The 18,509-nt window shown below is 37.6% G+C and overlaps 1 protein-coding gene across 1 annotated transcript in view; it reads right to left on the bottom strand.

Annotated features, from left to right (window-relative positions):
* LOC148945230 (uncharacterized) overlaps nucleotides 1-18,509 on the bottom strand; it is a 440,269-nt gene that overhangs the window by 278,017 nt on the left and 143,743 nt on the right. Inside the window, exon 2 of the mRNA XM_089098750.1 lies at nucleotides 10,611-10,762. Coding sequence (XP_088954876.1) covers nucleotides 10,611-10,762 — 152 coding nt within the window. The remainder of the gene's footprint in view (nucleotides 1-10,610; nucleotides 10,763-18,509) is intronic.

The following is an 18,509-nucleotide window of genomic DNA, read 5'->3' as shown; positions in this document are numbered from 1 at the left end:
TGAGCTATTTTGTTCAGTATAGTCGAAAAGCCCAATAACTAAGCATTTGGCGATAATATGCCCCCCCCCCCACACCTCCTGGGGAAAGGTCTTTAAGTTATAAAATTTGCCCATAGTTCACGTATAGTATTTGTTATTCAGAATTATGCATACATTTTTTTGGTGGGGGAAGGTGAACTTTTGCTGGGGGGATTTTCCACAGGGAGAATTTTCCATGAAGAGAGAAGTTTCCAGGTTGCGTACTTTTCAGGGAAATTTTTCACTTGTGGAATTTGCCACAATTCTATACGAAATTTGTTTCTATGTCTTGTTTTCTCTTTACCGACTCAATTTTACGCGTGGAGATGTTTAGGGTAATTGTCCGAGTAAATGTTCACCAGGATTGAACTGTCTTGATAATATTTCAATGGAGGGGGGATTTTCCCGTGGAGGTAGAGCCAGATTTTCATAATTAAAAAAACAATCGGAAATTAAATGGAAAAAAACAAGATTTTTCAACTGAAAGTAAGGAGCAACATTAAAACTTAGGACGAACAGATATTGCTATCAAACAATTCAAGGTAACGAACTGTAAGTAAGGAGGAACCCGGCTCAATAGTGACCAAAACTCTAAAAAACATAATTTTTATACCAATAGATGTATCAAAAGAATCAACTTTTTATGCTGATTTTAAATATATAAATTTCATTAATTTTAGCATTACCTATCAAAAATTACGAATCTGAGAAAATTTTCCCGATTTTCGATAAAAGGGGGAAACTCTCCCTAAAGTCAAGTGATCTTAATGAAAATGGAACTGTCATATTCAGCATATCAGAGAATCCTACTGTGTAGGTTTAAAGCTCTTATCTGCAAAAATGTGGAATTTTGTATTTTTTTTGCCAGAAGAAAGATCACAGATGCGTGTTTGTTTGTTTGTTTGTTTTTTCCCCCAGGGGTGATCGTATTGACCCAGTCGTCCTAGAACATCGAGAGAGGGCTCATTCGAACGAAAACTAAAAGTTCTAGTGCCCTTTTTAAGTGACCAAAAAATTGGAAGGCAACTAAACCCCCTCCCCTGCCCCTTTTTTCCCCAAAATCGTCCGACAAAAAGTTTGAGATAGCCATTTGGATCATCATAGTTGAAAGGGCAAATAACTATGCCTTTGGGTACAACATGACCTCTCCCCCCACAGCCCCAGAGGAATGACCTTTAAGTTACAAAATATGCCCATTGTTTGCGCATAGTATTTGTTATTGGGATGTAGGCATACATTTTCGAGTGGGGTGGGGGAGGAAAAATTTTCTGCTGTTTTTTTCTATGGGGGAACTTTCCATAGGGAGGGTAGTTTCCAGGGAGTGAACTTGTCAGGGGAAATTATACAATGGGGGAATTTGCCAAAATTCTTACATAAAATTCTTTTTACGTGTCTTCCTTTCTCTTTAGCGTCTCATTTTTACACGCAGAGTGGTTAAGAGTAATTGTCAGGGGTAAATTTTCACCGGGATTGAATTATCTAGAGGATATTTCCATGGGGAGGGGCTTCCCCGTGGAGGTGGGGTCAGATTTCCTCGCATTATTTAAAAAATGATCAGAAATTAAATAAAGAAACAATTTTTTTTTTCAGCTGAAAGTAAGGAGGAACATTAAAACTTAAAACTAACAGAAACTATTATGTATATAAAGGGGATTATCCCCTCCTCAACACCTCGTTCTTTACGCTAAAGTTTGAATTTTGTCCCAATTCTTTAATAAGGACTCATGAAACAAAAGGACAGTTTAATTAGAACAATAAGACGCTTTTTTAAAGTAGTAAAAAACTTTACCGTAAAAAGCGAGGTGTTGAGGAGTAGGTAATTCCCAGGGGCAGCCCCCTTTATATACGTAATATTTTCTGTTCATTTTAAGTTTTAATGTTGCTCCTTACTTTCAGTTGAACAAAACTTGTTTTTTATTTAGTGTATATGAGGGGTGTTTGCCCCACCTTGCTCTTAACACTTTAATCTTTAAAGGTTCAATTTTGTTTCAATTCCTTAAGAACGACTCCTGAAATTCAAGGGTCATTTAATTAGAACAATAAGGAGCTTTTTTAAAAGTACTAAAAAACTTTAGCGTAAAGAGCGAGGCGTTGAGGAGGGGGTGGCACCCTTCATATACAAAATAATATCTGTTCGTTTTAAGTTTTAATGGTGCTCCTTACTATCAGTTGAAAAAACTAGTTTTTTTATTTAATTCCTAAAAGAAGTCTTTCAACGAAATTTAAAGTGAGTATAAATCAAGGCATATTTATTGTTCATATTTAAAACAAACAGAAATTATCAAAAACAGGAGTAGGACTAACACCCCTGAAGCCTTATAAGGCCCAGAGCGCCATTTGCGCTTTACTGTCATACGGCACAAATATCGTCTTTCGATTGACTCAGGACAACCTTTGACTATTTTGAACAACATGGCTGTCTCGAAGCTTCGGTCATATGTGCTTGGGATTATAAAGATGGGTAGAAAAAAAGGGCAACGGAGGGGGCTGGTTACCCTAAAATCATGTTTGATGCTTAAAAAGGGCTAAGTTAGATCTGTTCTCTTCTATGCAGTGTAGACTTGGCCACTGAAGGTGCTTCATCTCCATGGTATGGAAATCTTTGACCACCGCTATCTACGAAAAGTCCTGAGGATTCGATACTCCGAAAAAATCTCAAATGCTGATGTGCATCACCGCTGTGTAACATTCAGACCATAGCCACGATTTTCAAACAGAGAAGACTGCGTTGGATTGACCGTTTTCTGAGAAGACCCAATGACCACATCATCAAGCAAGTGCTTCTATCTGCTCCTTTGTCAGAGTGGCACAAACGTCCTGACGGTCAATTGAACAATTGGTGGGCACCTTCCAAAAATGATATCAATACCATTGGTTGATCACGGAAGTTGGGCAGAAAGTGAGAGAGCTGCTGGCTCAGGTTTTCTGAAGAGCTGGCAAAAAATCGCGACAAATGGGAGTTAACCATACGGAGTCTTCTAGATGCCGGGTGAGGTGTTCACCTCTGGTCCCACAGCAAGTACAAGTAAGTAAGTAATATCAGATCACAAGTTAATAATAACAACAATAAAAATTAATCTCCAAGTGTGCCGTAGACCGTTAAGCTTTCAGCCACAGTTTGATTCATCAAAGCTGGCACATGAAAGTATAAAGCTAAGTTTCGTCACTGAATTGATTTGAAGCTATTGGATCCAAGAAGAAAACTACCAAGAACATATCTAACAATCCATTAAAATAAACTATCATGAAGCAGCACATTCAATGCTTGGAATCACAAAAATCCCCATAGAGCGATTGTCCGACAGAAGGTGGACACTGATCAGCCAACTAAAAAAAAAATTAAAGAAAGCTTTACTGTCTTCCCACTGTAGCCTACATCCCAAGCAATCTACAAGAGCCAAAAATGCAAAACCTTTGACAAGAGGTGTGGAAAAAAAACACTAGAGTCCATATGTGTCAGTACTCAGACTGAAAGAGTTTTAAATGAAAGAAACTACAAAAAGAAGAGCCAGCCACACCTTATATAAGATAAGGAAATAAATTGTCGACGAGAAATTAAATCCGGAAAGACGACCAAGGGAAGAATCTGGAAATCCAGTATGGGCACGGCACATTGAAAAAGTTTTTATCATTTACCACCAACTAAAAAACATAAGACCCTGAGTTGGACCACTGGTCGCGCTACGTTAGTTCTAATCCTCCTACATTTGAAGAAATCCTCGACGCCTCCAATAAAACGAAGAGCAATAAAGAACCCGGTGAAGATAGAATTACAGATCAAATTATCAAAGGTTCTGTGGCTTCTTTGAGGTCCAAATAAGCTGTTCTCTTTGCAAATGTGTGGTCCTCGAAGAAGGTTCCTTTGGATTAAATATGCAGCATGATGATTTGACTCTTCAAAAAAGTTGATGCATGTGTGTACGAATATCGGTGACAGATAAGCCTAATCTCTATACCTGTGAAGCTACTTGCTCACATTTTTCTCAAACGTATCCAATCGAAATGGTGTGACACACTCAGAAGCGAAAAACACGGCTTCAGACCTAGTCACTCCAACACAGACCTTATATTTAGCGTCTGAAGACTCACTGAAGATTCCTGTGAACGGGGATCTTCAAGTTCAAGTTGAACATGATATCCATCGACTTAGAAAAATAATTTGACTCTCTCCACAGAAAAAGCTTTTGGAAGATGCTTTCCCATTATGGTATCCCACCAAAGATCATATGAATAATCTCCACCATGTATCTGTACACTGATGCTTTTCTCCATACATCTGATGGCCTAACACGACATCTCAAGATCCTCTCAGTAGTTAAGCAACGCTGTGTCTTATCCCGTTGCTGTTTAACCTAGAAATCGCTGATGATATTTGATGATCGCTGATGATAATGCATTGAGGGTATCACTATACTCAAGGACTGCAAGGAACAACCGCTCTTTGACTAAATCAGAACGAAGGAGATCGCACTGGGCTCACAATCGCTGCAAACAAAACTAAATGGATTATGACTTCAAATGCACAACTTCAGATCAAATGCAGTGATCGCGAGTAAGAACAAGTGGTCCAATTTAAATATCTGGTAAGCATAATTAAAAACTCTGGCTCGTTTCAGAAAGAAGTAGCGTCCCGTATAGGTTAAGCAAGTACAGCATTTAATAGGATGAAAAAAATCTGCCGATGAAACGTCTTTTCACTGTGTGTCAAGCTTAAAATCTACAATACCAATGTTCTGTCAAATCTGACGTGCGGTATATTACTGGAGAACAAGAGTGTCAGATTATATGCCTTGGGGGCATATAAGTTCTTTTTATAGAAAGCGCGGTCGTAGAAACTTTAAAAGGAGGTCATTCGATAGCAAATTGAAAGGGCTAGTGCCTATTTAATAGTCGAAAGAGATTGAAGGGCAACTAACCCTTTGAAAATACCTCTTTCTGAAGAATTTGAAACATACACTGGACAGATTGGATCAAAAACGTTGAAATTCAAAAAATGACCAACCAAACTCTTATTACGAATATATTGGCTAACGTCAATGGTAATATCTAGGCCATGTCATAAGAATGGGAGACCTTAGAATCCCCAAGGCCACCTTCCAGTGGCAACCTCTATAATCAAGAAGGAGTAGTCGTCCCATAACACCCCACTCTGCGCATATCAGTCAGATTTCTGCTCACTTAGCATGTTTCTGCAACCCAAGCGGGAAAACCTGCTGGAGTCAGCAAGACATCGCGAAGGCTGGAGACTGCTTGTCGATGGCCTAGGCCTCTCTGGAGGCACAGGAGACTTAGAAGTGAGGTCTAATCAAACATACACTCTAGAACAAGGCTAGTTTGCGTACTCCTTACAAAAATAAAAACACATACATATATTAAATCACTACGACTGATTTTACACTTTCACAAAATAGGAGACGAATGAGTTTCAATACCGATTTGTCCTGAATTTCATGGGGTTTAATTTCAGCTTTGACCTGGTTCAGGCATTCCCTGCAGCCTCTTGTGGTAAGATGTGGCAGTACTGAGGTGAGGAAAGCACTTGTTTTCAAAAGTTTCTCTTGTAATGATTAAAGGCTCACATTTAAGGTCAAAGGAAAGTAGAATACGCTTTCTGGATTCTATCGCGCCCCTAGGAATTCCCATACTATTCTACGGGCCCTCTACACCTTTTCAAAGAGAGTCAGTACTCCCTCACACAGTTTGACATAGACATTTTTTTCTTTTTTTTGAAGTTGGCAAGGTATAATGTGGTCTAACATGTTTTGAGAGTATGATCGAAATTATATAACTCAAGCAGACTGTTTTTTTTAAAGCTACACACAGAGAGAAGACACACGCACAGAGACGACACACACACACACACACACAGAGAAGACACACACACAGAGATGACACACTCAAAGTGACGACTGACACACAGAGACGACACACACACAGAGACGACAAACACACAGAGACGACACACATAGAGAGACGACACACACACGGAGATACGACAAACACACAGAGACAACACACACACAAACAGACGACACACACACAGATAAGACACACACAAAGAGAAAACAGATGCACAGAGATGACACACACACAGAGCCGAATAAAGAACACAGAAGAAAAAAACAAAGAGACAACAGACAGAAATAAATGAATCATACGCAGAGAAGAAACACACACAGACACGACACACAATCACACACACACACAGAGACGCAAACACACACACACACACACACACACACACAGAGACGAAACACACACAGAGACGACACATACACAGAGACGACACACACACACACAGAGGACTAACATACAGAGAAGACACAAAAACAGAGACGACACACCCAAAGAGACGACACGCCCACAGATACGAAACACACATAGAGACGACACACACACATAGAGACAGCCCACACACACATACACACACAGACGACATCCACACAGAGAGGACACATACACACACAGACGACACACACAATGTGACGACACACACACAGACGACACATGCACAGAGACGACAAACACACATAGACGATACACATAGAGTGACAACACACACACACACATAGAGCCGACTCACACACAGAGAGGACAGACACACAGAGACGACAGACACAAACACGCAGAGACGACAGACACAAAGAGACGACTCACACACAGAGAGGTTAAACAGAGACTGAAGCTAGGTTCACTTAGAGTGGCGCGTCACTCTAAGTGAACCTAGATCAAGCCAACTTTTTGGATATCTCTCTCACTATGACTCTGTTTGTGTGTCGTGTCTTGTGGCGCGCCACTCTAAGTGAACCTAGATCAACCCAACTTTTTGGATATCTCTCTCTGTGTTGTGTCTGTGCGTGTGTCATCTCAATGTGGGTGTCATCTCTGTGGGTGTGTCGTCTGTGTTTTTGTGTCTTCTCTGTATGTTTGTCATCTCTGTGTGCGTGTGTGTCGTCTCTGTGTATGTGTCGTCTCTATTTTTGTTTTGTTTCTGTGTTTTTGTCGTCTCCGTGCCTGTGTTGTCTCTATTCGTGTGTCGTCTCTGTGTGTGTGCATGTCATTTACGTGTATTTGTACTCTCTGTGTGTGAGTCGTCTCTTTTTGTCTGTAGTCTCTGTGTGTTTGTGTCTTTAGTCTCTGTTTGTTTGTCCTCTCTGTGTGTGAGTAGACTCTATGTGTGTGTGTGTGTTGTCCCTCTATGTGTATCGTCTCTGTGTGTTTGTCGTCTCTGTGCGTGTGTCGTCTCTATGTGTAAGTCGTCACTTTGTGTGTGTCGTCTCTGTGTGTGTGTCTCTGTGTGTGTGTGTGTGTGTGTGTGTGTGTGTGTGTCGTTTCTGTGTGTTTGTCCTCTCTGTGTGTGAGTCTTCTCTTTGTGTCTGTTGTCTCTGTGTGTTTGTCCTCTCTGTGTGCAAGTCGACTCTGTGTGCGTGTCGTCTCTGTGCGTGTGTCTTCTCTTTGTGTTTAGTATCTGTGTGTGTGTCGTCTCTTTGTGTGTGTGTTGTCTCTGTGTGTTTGTCGTCTCTCCGTGTGTGTGTCGTCTCTCTATGTGTGTCGTCTCTGTGTGTTTGTCGTCTCTGTGTGTTTGTCGTCTCTATGTGTAAGTCGTCACTTTGAGTGTGTCGTCTCTGTGTGTGTGTCGTCTCTGTGTGTGTGTGTGTGTGTGTCGTCTTTGTGCGTGCGGCTTCTCTCTGTGTGTAGCTTTAAAAAAAACAGTCTGCTTGAGTTATATAATTTCGATCATACTCTCAAAACATGTTAGACCACATTATAACTTGCCAACTTTAAAAAAAAAAAAAAATGTCTACGTCAAACTGTGTGAGGGAGTACTGACTCTCTTTGAAAAGGTGTAGAGGGCCCGTAGAATAGTATGGGAATTCCTAGGGGCGCGATAGAATCCAGAAAGCGCATTCTACTAAGGAACACCTAATGTCTAAGCTAATGTAAGGATACATATAATGTCTTGTAATTCCCCCCTCCCCCCCCCCAATTCAACATTTTAAATACACTTCGGACTGCTCCAATGCTCTCTCAAAGCTTCAGTTTAATCCCTTACGCATACTTAGTGAATTCCCGTTCAAGAGATATTGGAGGTATGATATTTTTGTGACCTGGATGTATTTAGCGTCTTTAGATTTAGTTCAACCTCCCCGTAAACATCCCCTAAAGCTTTCAGCTTAACACCCTTAGCTATTCCTGAGATATTGCAGATACGTCATTTTGATAGCCCGCCAGAACGTAGTGTCTTCTGAATTGTGTCACTACTTAACAGTGCGTGAAAGATAAGCCTCATAGAGCTTATAATACAAAACATGTTATTTATGCGTTGATCAGAGGCGAAAAATGTTAAGCCCCTCTCCCAACATTTAATTGAATTTCCCTTGCCCCATAGTCCCCTTTCTTTGCTCGAAAGTACCTGAAAGGGTACTTGTATGATACGCCCCCTACCGCTCAAGTTTTTCATGCATTGACACAATTTAAACGGGGTTCTTTCGCTAGTTTCTTACAACTTAATATGAGAAAAGACAAAGAGAAATGACAGAATAGATGGAAATTATATGATTTGTTATATGTTTGCACTGTAGGGGGGGGGGGGGGGGGTAAAGCATTCGGACAGTGTGAAGTCAGAAAACAATTCTTAGTTCATAACGTCGAAATAATTATAGCTAACACATTTTGCATGCAGACCCGCTGTACCTTACCCCCTCTTCCCCAACTTGCAAATATTTAACCCAAATTTTTTTCTAAAGTATTATATTTTTATAATAGTTAGGTATATTTTATTAGGATTAACCTAACTTCACTTCTTGAGTGGTAGGGGGTATACCATACGAATACCCCTGAAAGTTCCAACCAAATCCCTCAAGCCCCCTCCCTCAATATCTCAAGATATTGAAGACATGGTATTTCATAACTGGATGCACACAGTATCTTTTAATTTATAGTTGATCCCCCCCACCCGAGTAAAAATTTAAGGTCTAATCGAGCCATTTCCCCTCTCTCTGATACTCTTTTAAGATTTTCAACTCGATCCCTTAAGCATTTCCCAAGGTATTACAAATAATTTGAAAAATCAGGTGCACATCATGTTTGTTGATTTATTTGGGTGCGTGGGTCGTTTCTAGAATTTACACTAGGAAAACCACAGTTTATAGACAGTATGCTTATCGCAGATAATTTCTGGTCTTCAGTCTCGGTGCGAACAAAAAGCTCCTCCCACTTGTTTCTGCCTTAGCGGATTAGTCTGTTATCGTCAATCACTGAGAAATGGTTACCAAGTGCATTATTTGTAATAGCGGGTTTCCACTTCTTTCGTGTACAAGAGAAATCTGACTTGTCTACCCGCGAAAAGATCTGATAACGCCTATGTTTCTATCTGCAAAAACGTTCTCCGGAGCACTCGCACCTCTGTCCGGGTTTTTATAATGGGAGAGATAGAGAATGATAATACTGCTAATTCTATAAACTGAGAGGAAAACAAAGGAATCTTGGCACAGCAAACGATTCGTAAGGGCTCGCATGAAATGCAAATAAGCAGAATCACAGACTTTTGGCTTATTTCCATGCCTTCTACCCTACCCCTCTAACAGAATATGTCTGATCCTTTTGACCTAGACAACGATCCCTGAAAAATTCGAACCAATTGCGCAAACATCATCAAACAAAACCCACTCTTCCATTAAAAAACTTATGTTTCGGCAACTTGCATAAATTACAGCCCTCGCTCCAAGGGCTGTAGGGGCTATTTCATCCCCGGGGGTATAGTTATTGGACTTTTAGACTATTCTGAACAAAGTGTTTATTTAAAAATTATTTTTGAAATTAACAGATGTCTTAGAGACAAATCAACTTAGCCTTGGCCTATCCATGCTGCATTTTTAGAAACACCAAAATGAATTTTTCTAGAATTTATGCATATGGAGCAAAATAATCAAGCAGTAGCTTTCACACGTTGTGTATTTTAGAACTAGCAGTATTGACTGATTGTCAAGATGTAGAGATTAGAGTTGGTTTTAAGAATACAACGTGGTTAGACGCAGTTTTCAAGGAATATGGGATCGTTTGTTTTTTTGTTTCTTTTTATGAAGGAAAAAATTTGTCTTAGACTTACACCATTTTTAAAGCTTTCACGGCTTGACAACTTCAGCACTCAATCAATCGCAATGAAAGAAAATTAAAGTGTATTCCCGCTAACCTTTCGTCAGCAGAGCCGACCGAAAATTGCGGCAACACTTCATGTTATCCTGGCAACATAAATACAGTGACCTTTTGTTCACTCTAATTGTGAATCCTCTAGACCACACTGAGGAATCCCCATATCTAATGTGTATTAGGTCATATGAGCTAGACAAGGGCACCCACAGAAGAGGACAAGGGCATAACTCCCCTCCCAGAGATAACAACGACCGAAAAATATTTGAAGAGCAAACACAAAAACATGTGACGTTTAGAAAACATATTACACTTCCCCGGCAAAACATCAATATATCTTTTCTAAACCTTCCTACTCCTATGGAAAAATTTTGGACCTCCCCCCCCCCAAGTATTTATGAGGACGTCCTTGAGCTTAGCATGTTAAAATAAAAAGAACTCACGTTAATAAACCAAGTTTTAAAGAGCTTCCAGACTCCCGAAGTAGGCTGTGCGCTTTTGAGTTTGTAATTCCTTCAGCTATATTGTCATTTATACTTTTTACTAAATCACCTTCTCTTACACCTTCTCGCTCAGCTTTGCTGCCAGGATTCACCTGTAAAATTATAACATAGAATTACATCTAAAGACGTCTAGCAAATACGTGCTATTTTGATTTTTCACTTGAGGAGAGTGTGGACTTTCACAAATTTTCGCAAGAGGCGAGAGCAAGATTGAAGAAAAGCATAATTGCAAGACACTTTCAAGAAAGTTTTTTCCGTTTTAGTACGTGTTTTATGATTCATTTCTCAAAGTCGGGGAGGTCATGGCCGCCAAATCATGACTCGTAAATGGGGTCCCAGCACTAACATTAGTAGCAGTAAATAATTAATCTCAAAATTAATTCCAGGTCGTTTTAATTTTGAATGGCTCTTTACTTTTCTTTGAAAAACTTCTTTTCGGAAAGCTTTAAAAAAATATATTTTTGTTTTTGATTGTCGAAGTTTTATTATTTGTAAATGTGGTTTATGTTTTCAGCTTAAGAATTAAAATATTGGATTCTCGTTTAAATTCTTGAGGTGCATAAGACAATCTGAACTTTGTCTCTGATTTAATTGAATACAACTACTGTATGTATTTCGTTTAATTGGAAATCAAGGGTTGGACTGGCTCTTGAACTGAGACTTTAATTTGCAGTAATTTATTGATAATATACTCACTTCTGGGAGAACATTCAAAAGACTGCATATGAATAAAAATGGAATAAAAGTATCAATATATTACAGATAAGTCACATAACCCCCTTTAATTCAACTTTTTAAACTCTGTCATTTATGACTTTGACGTGAGAGTTGGCTAGGTGCAGCATGGAAAAGTCGTTATTCTGATAACCTAAATGCACATGATGTTGTTTAATTGAATTCAACACACCTCTCAAAATTCCTGAAAGTTCGAACTCAATGCCCTAGTTGTCCTTGAAATATTTCACATTCACTCTTCTGACAACCTGGATGCAATTATTGTCATTCTTTTTATTTCAATATCTTCCTCAACATTCCCTGAAAAATACGAGTTAATACCGTTCCTGTTCCAAAGGTATGGCATAGACCATATAAAAACTTGGGTACACGCATTATCTTTTGTTCAACAATTATCTGAGCATCTCCCTCAATATTCCTTGAAACTTTTTGTCTAAGTACCATTAGTCTTTCCTGGTATATTTCAAATACGCACCTTTGACAATTCGGATTAATAGTGCCTTCGATAAGTTTACCACCCTCGACATCCCCTAAAATTTTCAACTTAAAGCCCTTAACTGCTCCAGAGATATTCCAGACATTCCATTTTGACAACCTAAATGCAAATGCTGTTTTCTGATTCATTTCAACATGCCAACTGATATTTTCCAAAATTTTTAACTCATTCATCTTAGCCTTTCCAGAGAGTTTGCAGATACGTTCTTTTACAACCAGATGTACATAATATCCTTATGTTCAACATCCCCTTCAACATTCTTTAAGAGTTTCAGCTTAATATTACTTAAGTGTTGAGAAATTGGAGATATGTTGTTTTCAAAATCTGGATACATATAATGTATTTTGATTTAGTTCAACATCTTCCTTAGCAGCCTCTGAAAGTTTCAACTCAATACTTGTAGCCGTTCCTGAGATCAATATTTATACGCCCAGATACACTTCTTTGACGACTTAGATGTACTTCATGTGTTTTGATTTAGTTTAGTATTCCCATCAAGGTTTTCTGAAATTTTGAACTTAATAACCTTGGCAATTCCCCATGTGTTGCAAATAAGCCCTTTTTGCGACCTAGATGCATATACACTCTTTTGATTTAGTTCAGTAGTAGTAGTAGTAGCAGTAGTGGTAATAGTAGTAGGAGCTGTTGTAATAGCAGTAGTAGCAGCAGATGACACAGTCACAGTTAAAAGCGAAGAAGTAGTAACAGTAGTAGTAGTTGCAATCGCAAACAGTTGCAGTTGCATTCGTAAGTAGTAGCAGTAGCAATTAGTCCAACTTGCAGTTACAAGCAGTTGCATTCGAAGGCAGTCGTAGTCGCAGTCCAAATCGCAGTAGTGTTAGTTGTAGTAACCCTGAAAGTTTCAAATCAGTGCCCTTAGCTCTTCCCAAGATATTGCAGATACGTTTTTTTGATAACCTGGTTGCACATAGTGTCTTTTGATTTGGTTGACCATTCCCTAAAGTTTCATTAATACCGTTAGTCTTTTTGGGTCCATCTAGAATCAAACATTTCCCAATAGGTAAGGTAATATATATATATATATATATATATATATATATGTATATATATATATATATATATATATATATATATATATATATATATATATATATATATATATATATATATATATATATATATATATATATATATATATATATATATATATATATATATATATATATATAATTATATATATATATATATATATATATATATATATATATATATATATATATATATATATATATATATATATATATATATATATATATATATATATATATATATATATATATATATATATATATATATATATATATATATATATATATATATATATATATATATATATATATATATATATATATATATATATATATATATATATATATATATATATATATATATATATATATATATATATATATATATATATATATATATATATATATATATATAATAAATGACTAAAGTAAAAAGATGAAAATACTTCAAAACAAAAATAATAATATAGGCTATGAATAAAAATATAAAATACACATAATATGCATTCTTAATCAATACTCAACTCCCCATCCCCCATTCTGTCCTCTCAACCCTACCTAACCCCCATGCCCACCTTTACCAGCTGTTGTACCCTCAGTTGCTCCTGAGATATTGCTGATACACTCTTTTGGCAACCAGTATGCGTACAATGTGATATGATTTTATTCTACATCCCCCTCAACAATTCCAGAAAGTTTTATCTTGATAAATTAAGCCTTTTGGAGACCCCAAGATTGACATGTTCCCCCTTCCCAGGAAAAATCCAATTTGTAAGCAATGGGCAACTTGCATAAATTACGGTTATTCTCAAGGGGCTGCGGGGCAATGCTATGTTATAGCCAACGCTATAGCGTTGTCTATAGTAAAGAGCCATAAGGCTTCAATGTTTTATATATTTTTTAGTGATTGATTATTCTTATTTTTCAGAGGTACTTCATATGGAAGGGGTGTTCGTATAAACCTCAGAGGAGATCATTCGATCGGAAATGAGAGGGTTATACTGCCCTTTTTAAGAGTCAAAAGTTATCGAAGGGTAACTAGAAAATGAGCCTGCAATCCTTCAAAAATGGCTTCGGATCAAAAATGGTGTAAATGGTGCTTAGTTTAGTATATTCACCAATAAATACAGAATTGAAACACAATACTCTTATTACCCCTCGAAAGGCTCCATAGCCAAGGATACAAGGCGGAACAACAACAACAACAACAAAATCAATATAAGCAACAAATGAAAAAAACAACAAAAAACTATACGCTGACAAAACAATAAATTTACCTAAGAAAATTATTTTTGGCTTATATAACGATAATGTGACTTATAATCTACGTCAATTTAAGAAGTACTAGGTTATAAATGCACGCTCTATAAGTTTTGGAAATTTATCAATTATACATAAATAATTTTGCCATCTTATATCAAATCGAATATCAATATCAAATCGAAGTAACACATTTTATAATAGTTAGATAACTGTTATTTGCTTCATAGAATATCAATGAAGATCAAAGAATACCAAATTAATACCAAAATCAACGCTAAGTTACACATAAAAATAACAAATGTTTCAATATATTCTCCCCCGTAAGGCTCTAGGGCCAGGAAAAAACAGGGGAGAAAATAAACTAAAAAAAAATTAAACAAATATATTCATCCAACATTTTTTAAAGGGTGTACTTTTCAAAATGAAAAGTACAACATTGGAATCACCGTTGCCAGAAATCCAATACAGGTAAATTACGACCCCTCCTGGACCACAAGGGCAAATAGATTTTAAATGGATAATACTAATGTGTCTTCTTCTTCTTTTTTTTCGCCCCAATAGCATGACAATGGAAGATTATGGAAAGCTGTTTAAGGGCTCATTTGAAAGATGTTTTATATATATACGTGTTTTTTTTTAGATTTGACTTAATAACGCCATCATAAAGATATGGTACCCCAAAACGGTCCTTTGGTTGCAATTTCTGGAGTAGAACTGCTGGGAAGAATGAATAGGGGACCACCACAATAATCATGGTTGAAACCCTTCTTGAATTTTCTCAAAGATATTGAGGATAATATAGCCCTTGGACTTTTTCTTGGCCTTGAAACAAAAATCTTGGTGTACGGTGTATTGTATATATTTTTGAAAAAAAAAAAACAAAGCTTAATACAAAAAAAGTTTTCCTGATGGAAGTAAAGAGCAAAGATGAAAGTCAAAACGAAATAACTATTGCTTCGCAGTTTATGAGTAGTGTTGATGCTATTGACGCGAATTACACATGGAATTACACAAGCCTGAGGCATGAATGTGTGTGCAGTTTGACAAGCACATTGTATAAAGTGATCAATCATGTTATATTTGGAACTAGGAATGAGATTGTGTAATGCAATCAGACGGGTTTAGACGATACATGCTTTACCAAGTTCGTTCATCCATCACCATAAAATGTTTTTTCCTGGTTCAATATTCAAAATTAAAGTTCCTTATATTAAATGTTCAAAAGATGGTCCTTTTCTAGAAATACTGGTTTTCAGCTGGAGGGCTTATATTCGTGTTTTTTTGCTATTAATATAGAGCAAATTGGTCTTTCTGTATCAGTTGAATAATAGAAGTTGTATTGATCCTTTTACAATTAAATTTATTCGTTTTTCTAATGGAGAACAGCAAAAGAATCATGATGGTAAGTAAATATACATTATTCTTGAATTATCATAAAAACATGATTTTTTTTTCCTATAGGTATCTGCCAATATCTCTTTCGGATTTGGTATGATTTGGTGATTATAATTAACATTTAACCATATCCAAATCTGGATTTGCTTTAAGCAGTGGCCAAAGGTTTTTCATTATAGCTGGCTTTTAACTATCTGTAATAGTTTTCTGATTGACAGGGGACCGCATATTTTTCGCTAGTTTCATACCAGATGTCCAGGTATAAAGGTATCTGGCTAAAAAAGCTAGTTCGCAAATGAATATTTCTATATCAACTCAACAGATAGCAATTATCTTGCGTGCCATATATAATCGAAAACGATCTGTAATTGTCATCTTTTGGGATTGGGTGTTGTGGAATTGAAGGGGCAGCGCCCCCAATTAATATTCTGAATAAATAATAGACGAAGTAAACGATCATAATTACATATCTACGATAACATTCGCATGCTCTATAACATGTGTTTAGATATTTTGACTAAAAGGGTACTTGGTCGCTTCTCGTGAAATGTTGTTCATATTTCATTTGCGGTCTTAATTAAGCAAACTTTATGAGACGATCACCATTTACTCGGCTAATAATTTATAATCAGCTACTTGTATGTGTGCGTGTGTGTTTACTCAAGAGAGTAATTATTGAAGAAAAAAAGAGGAGTTGGGGGGGGGGGGTAGGGGCGATAGTCTTTTAACTCTATAAAATAATGGATATTTCACATGGAAAATAAACCCTTTTGTCTATAGATTAATGAATTAGCACCACCATCATCAATTCACGAAGCACCTATTTTTAGTGGACCCGTGTCAATCATTGCACCACCAGTGGAGTTTAGGGATGAGAATACTCTAGTTGTTGATAATATGGAGTGGCAAAGGGGTTTTCTAAATGACTTTTTTGGTTACATGGCCAGCCTAGATGACCTAACTTGTGACATAGACATGGTGGAGGACCCGGAATGGACAGATAGATTTATGAAAGAATATTTAGGTGGTGGTAGTAGCAGTAATAGTACATCTAATCCGGGTCCTCATAAAGAAATTCCGTCACAAGACAATACAGGCTGGCTTGATCAGCTATCCCCAAACACCCTGGAAGGCATACTGAGTGACCTGGGTGATTTCACACCACGTCCAACTAATGCAATTGAACAGACTGGGGGTGGTGCTATTGACGATTCTATGCCACCCCCCAAACCATTGAGGTTAATGATATTAGTAGTAGCAGTAATGATAAAATATCACCACAAGTATTCCCACTTCCAGATTTTTTTCTTTCTAACTCTTCATTGCACCAAACAAAAGTCTAGAGCGCCCAATTCGGTGACCCCTTTAACTCTTTAGTGTCAGGGGATATAATAACACATCCCCTGGACATTACCCATTTATATGTTAACAAGATTCGAGCCCTTCTTGAACAACAGATGGGGGTTTGGAGGGGAAGGGACGGTTTAAAAGCATCAATAGCACTAGAAATATTTTTTTAAATGAAAATGCGAGCGAGCTATATTCGAAATACTTGCATATAGAGATGTTAGCAATTCGTCCGCGTTTATCAAATTATGAGGAGGTTTTTTTAGATTGGGTTAGAAGCATTCAAACTAAACTTGATAATTATAACGAGGGGGGTAGCGGGTTGGTGGTTTTATTTATTGAGAGCTTAAACGTTAATATTTGTATATTTAAAAAGGATTTTATTTTAAGAGGTGGGCATGGGGAGAGGGCTATAGTTTTAAAATATCATTCAGATTTAGAGGGTTGTCAGGGGGTACAACGAATCTGTTTCGATGCGAGGCTACAGTGTTTCAAGTATGCATTTTGTAATGCCGCCTATAAACCGCTATTAAAGGATGCCTCCAAGAAAAAGTTGGACGAATTAGCAGTTAATGGTAGGGAGGGGTCAAAGTTTCCAACAGTAGATTTTATTTATTTAAATGGTCAATTTCCCGTGACATTAAAAGGAATAGATATTTTCGAGCGGGCTAATGCACATTTAAAGATTGGTGTCACGGTGTTCCGGTATGAAACAGAATTTAAGGAGGGTCAGCGTTCCGACAAGAAGGGTGTATTATTTCCAGTGAGGGCTCCGTCAATTGAATCAGTGGAGCATTGGGTTTGGCTACTATACACGCCACCCACAGAGCCTGATTCAATTGGACATTTTAATCCAATTACAGATATTAGTAGGGTTTTGGGGGAGGGTAAAAAACAGAGTGCACGTCACTATTATCCGACATGCCTCTCCAAATTTTGGACTGATTTAAAGCTAAAGCATCACATGAGACACTGTAAACGTCATGGAAACCAGGCTGTGGAAACGGTAAGCGGAGATAGAGGGATCTTACGTTTTAAGAATTTCCAAAACACGCTCCTGCAGAGCAATAAGATCGCTTTAGACTGCGAGGCGAGACTCACAGACGTGTACGATTTGTCAGATCCAAATCGTATTAAAATACATGAAGCCATACGCTGGGTCTTACGCTGATGCGCAACGAGAATACAGTAATACCATGCAAGTGCTGGATGTAGTTGAGTCCTTGGGCAGTGAAGACTGCATGGGCTCGGCATTGGTCAGTCTAATCAAAACAGCGACCGGTGCAATTTCGCGCCTTCATTACACAAACTATCCTATGCTCCTATCACCAGATGATAGATTGGCCATTAAAAATAGTAAAATATGTTGGGTTTGCAAAGGGAGAATTTGATAATGGTGTTGGGAATGGGGGAATAGGATGGTGATCGACCATGATCATTTGTGGCAGGAAATTACATCGGGTGGGAGTAACTATAGAGGGGTAGCACATCAGGCGTGCAATTTAAACTTTAGACAGCAATATTTCGTACCGGTTTTTATACACAATTCCAATT

Source organism: Artemia sp. Qi Xiang Cuo, chromosome 13, assembly GCF_049724085.1.
Source record: "Artemia sp. Qi Xiang Cuo chromosome 13, ASM4972408v1, whole genome shotgun sequence".
In the NCBI taxonomy this organism is placed as follows: Eukaryota; Metazoa; Arthropoda; class Branchiopoda; order Anostraca; family Artemiidae; genus Artemia; species Artemia sp. Qi Xiang Cuo.
Note: the sequence above shows the minus strand (reverse complement) of the source record. Positions and strands in the feature narration are given on the sequence as shown.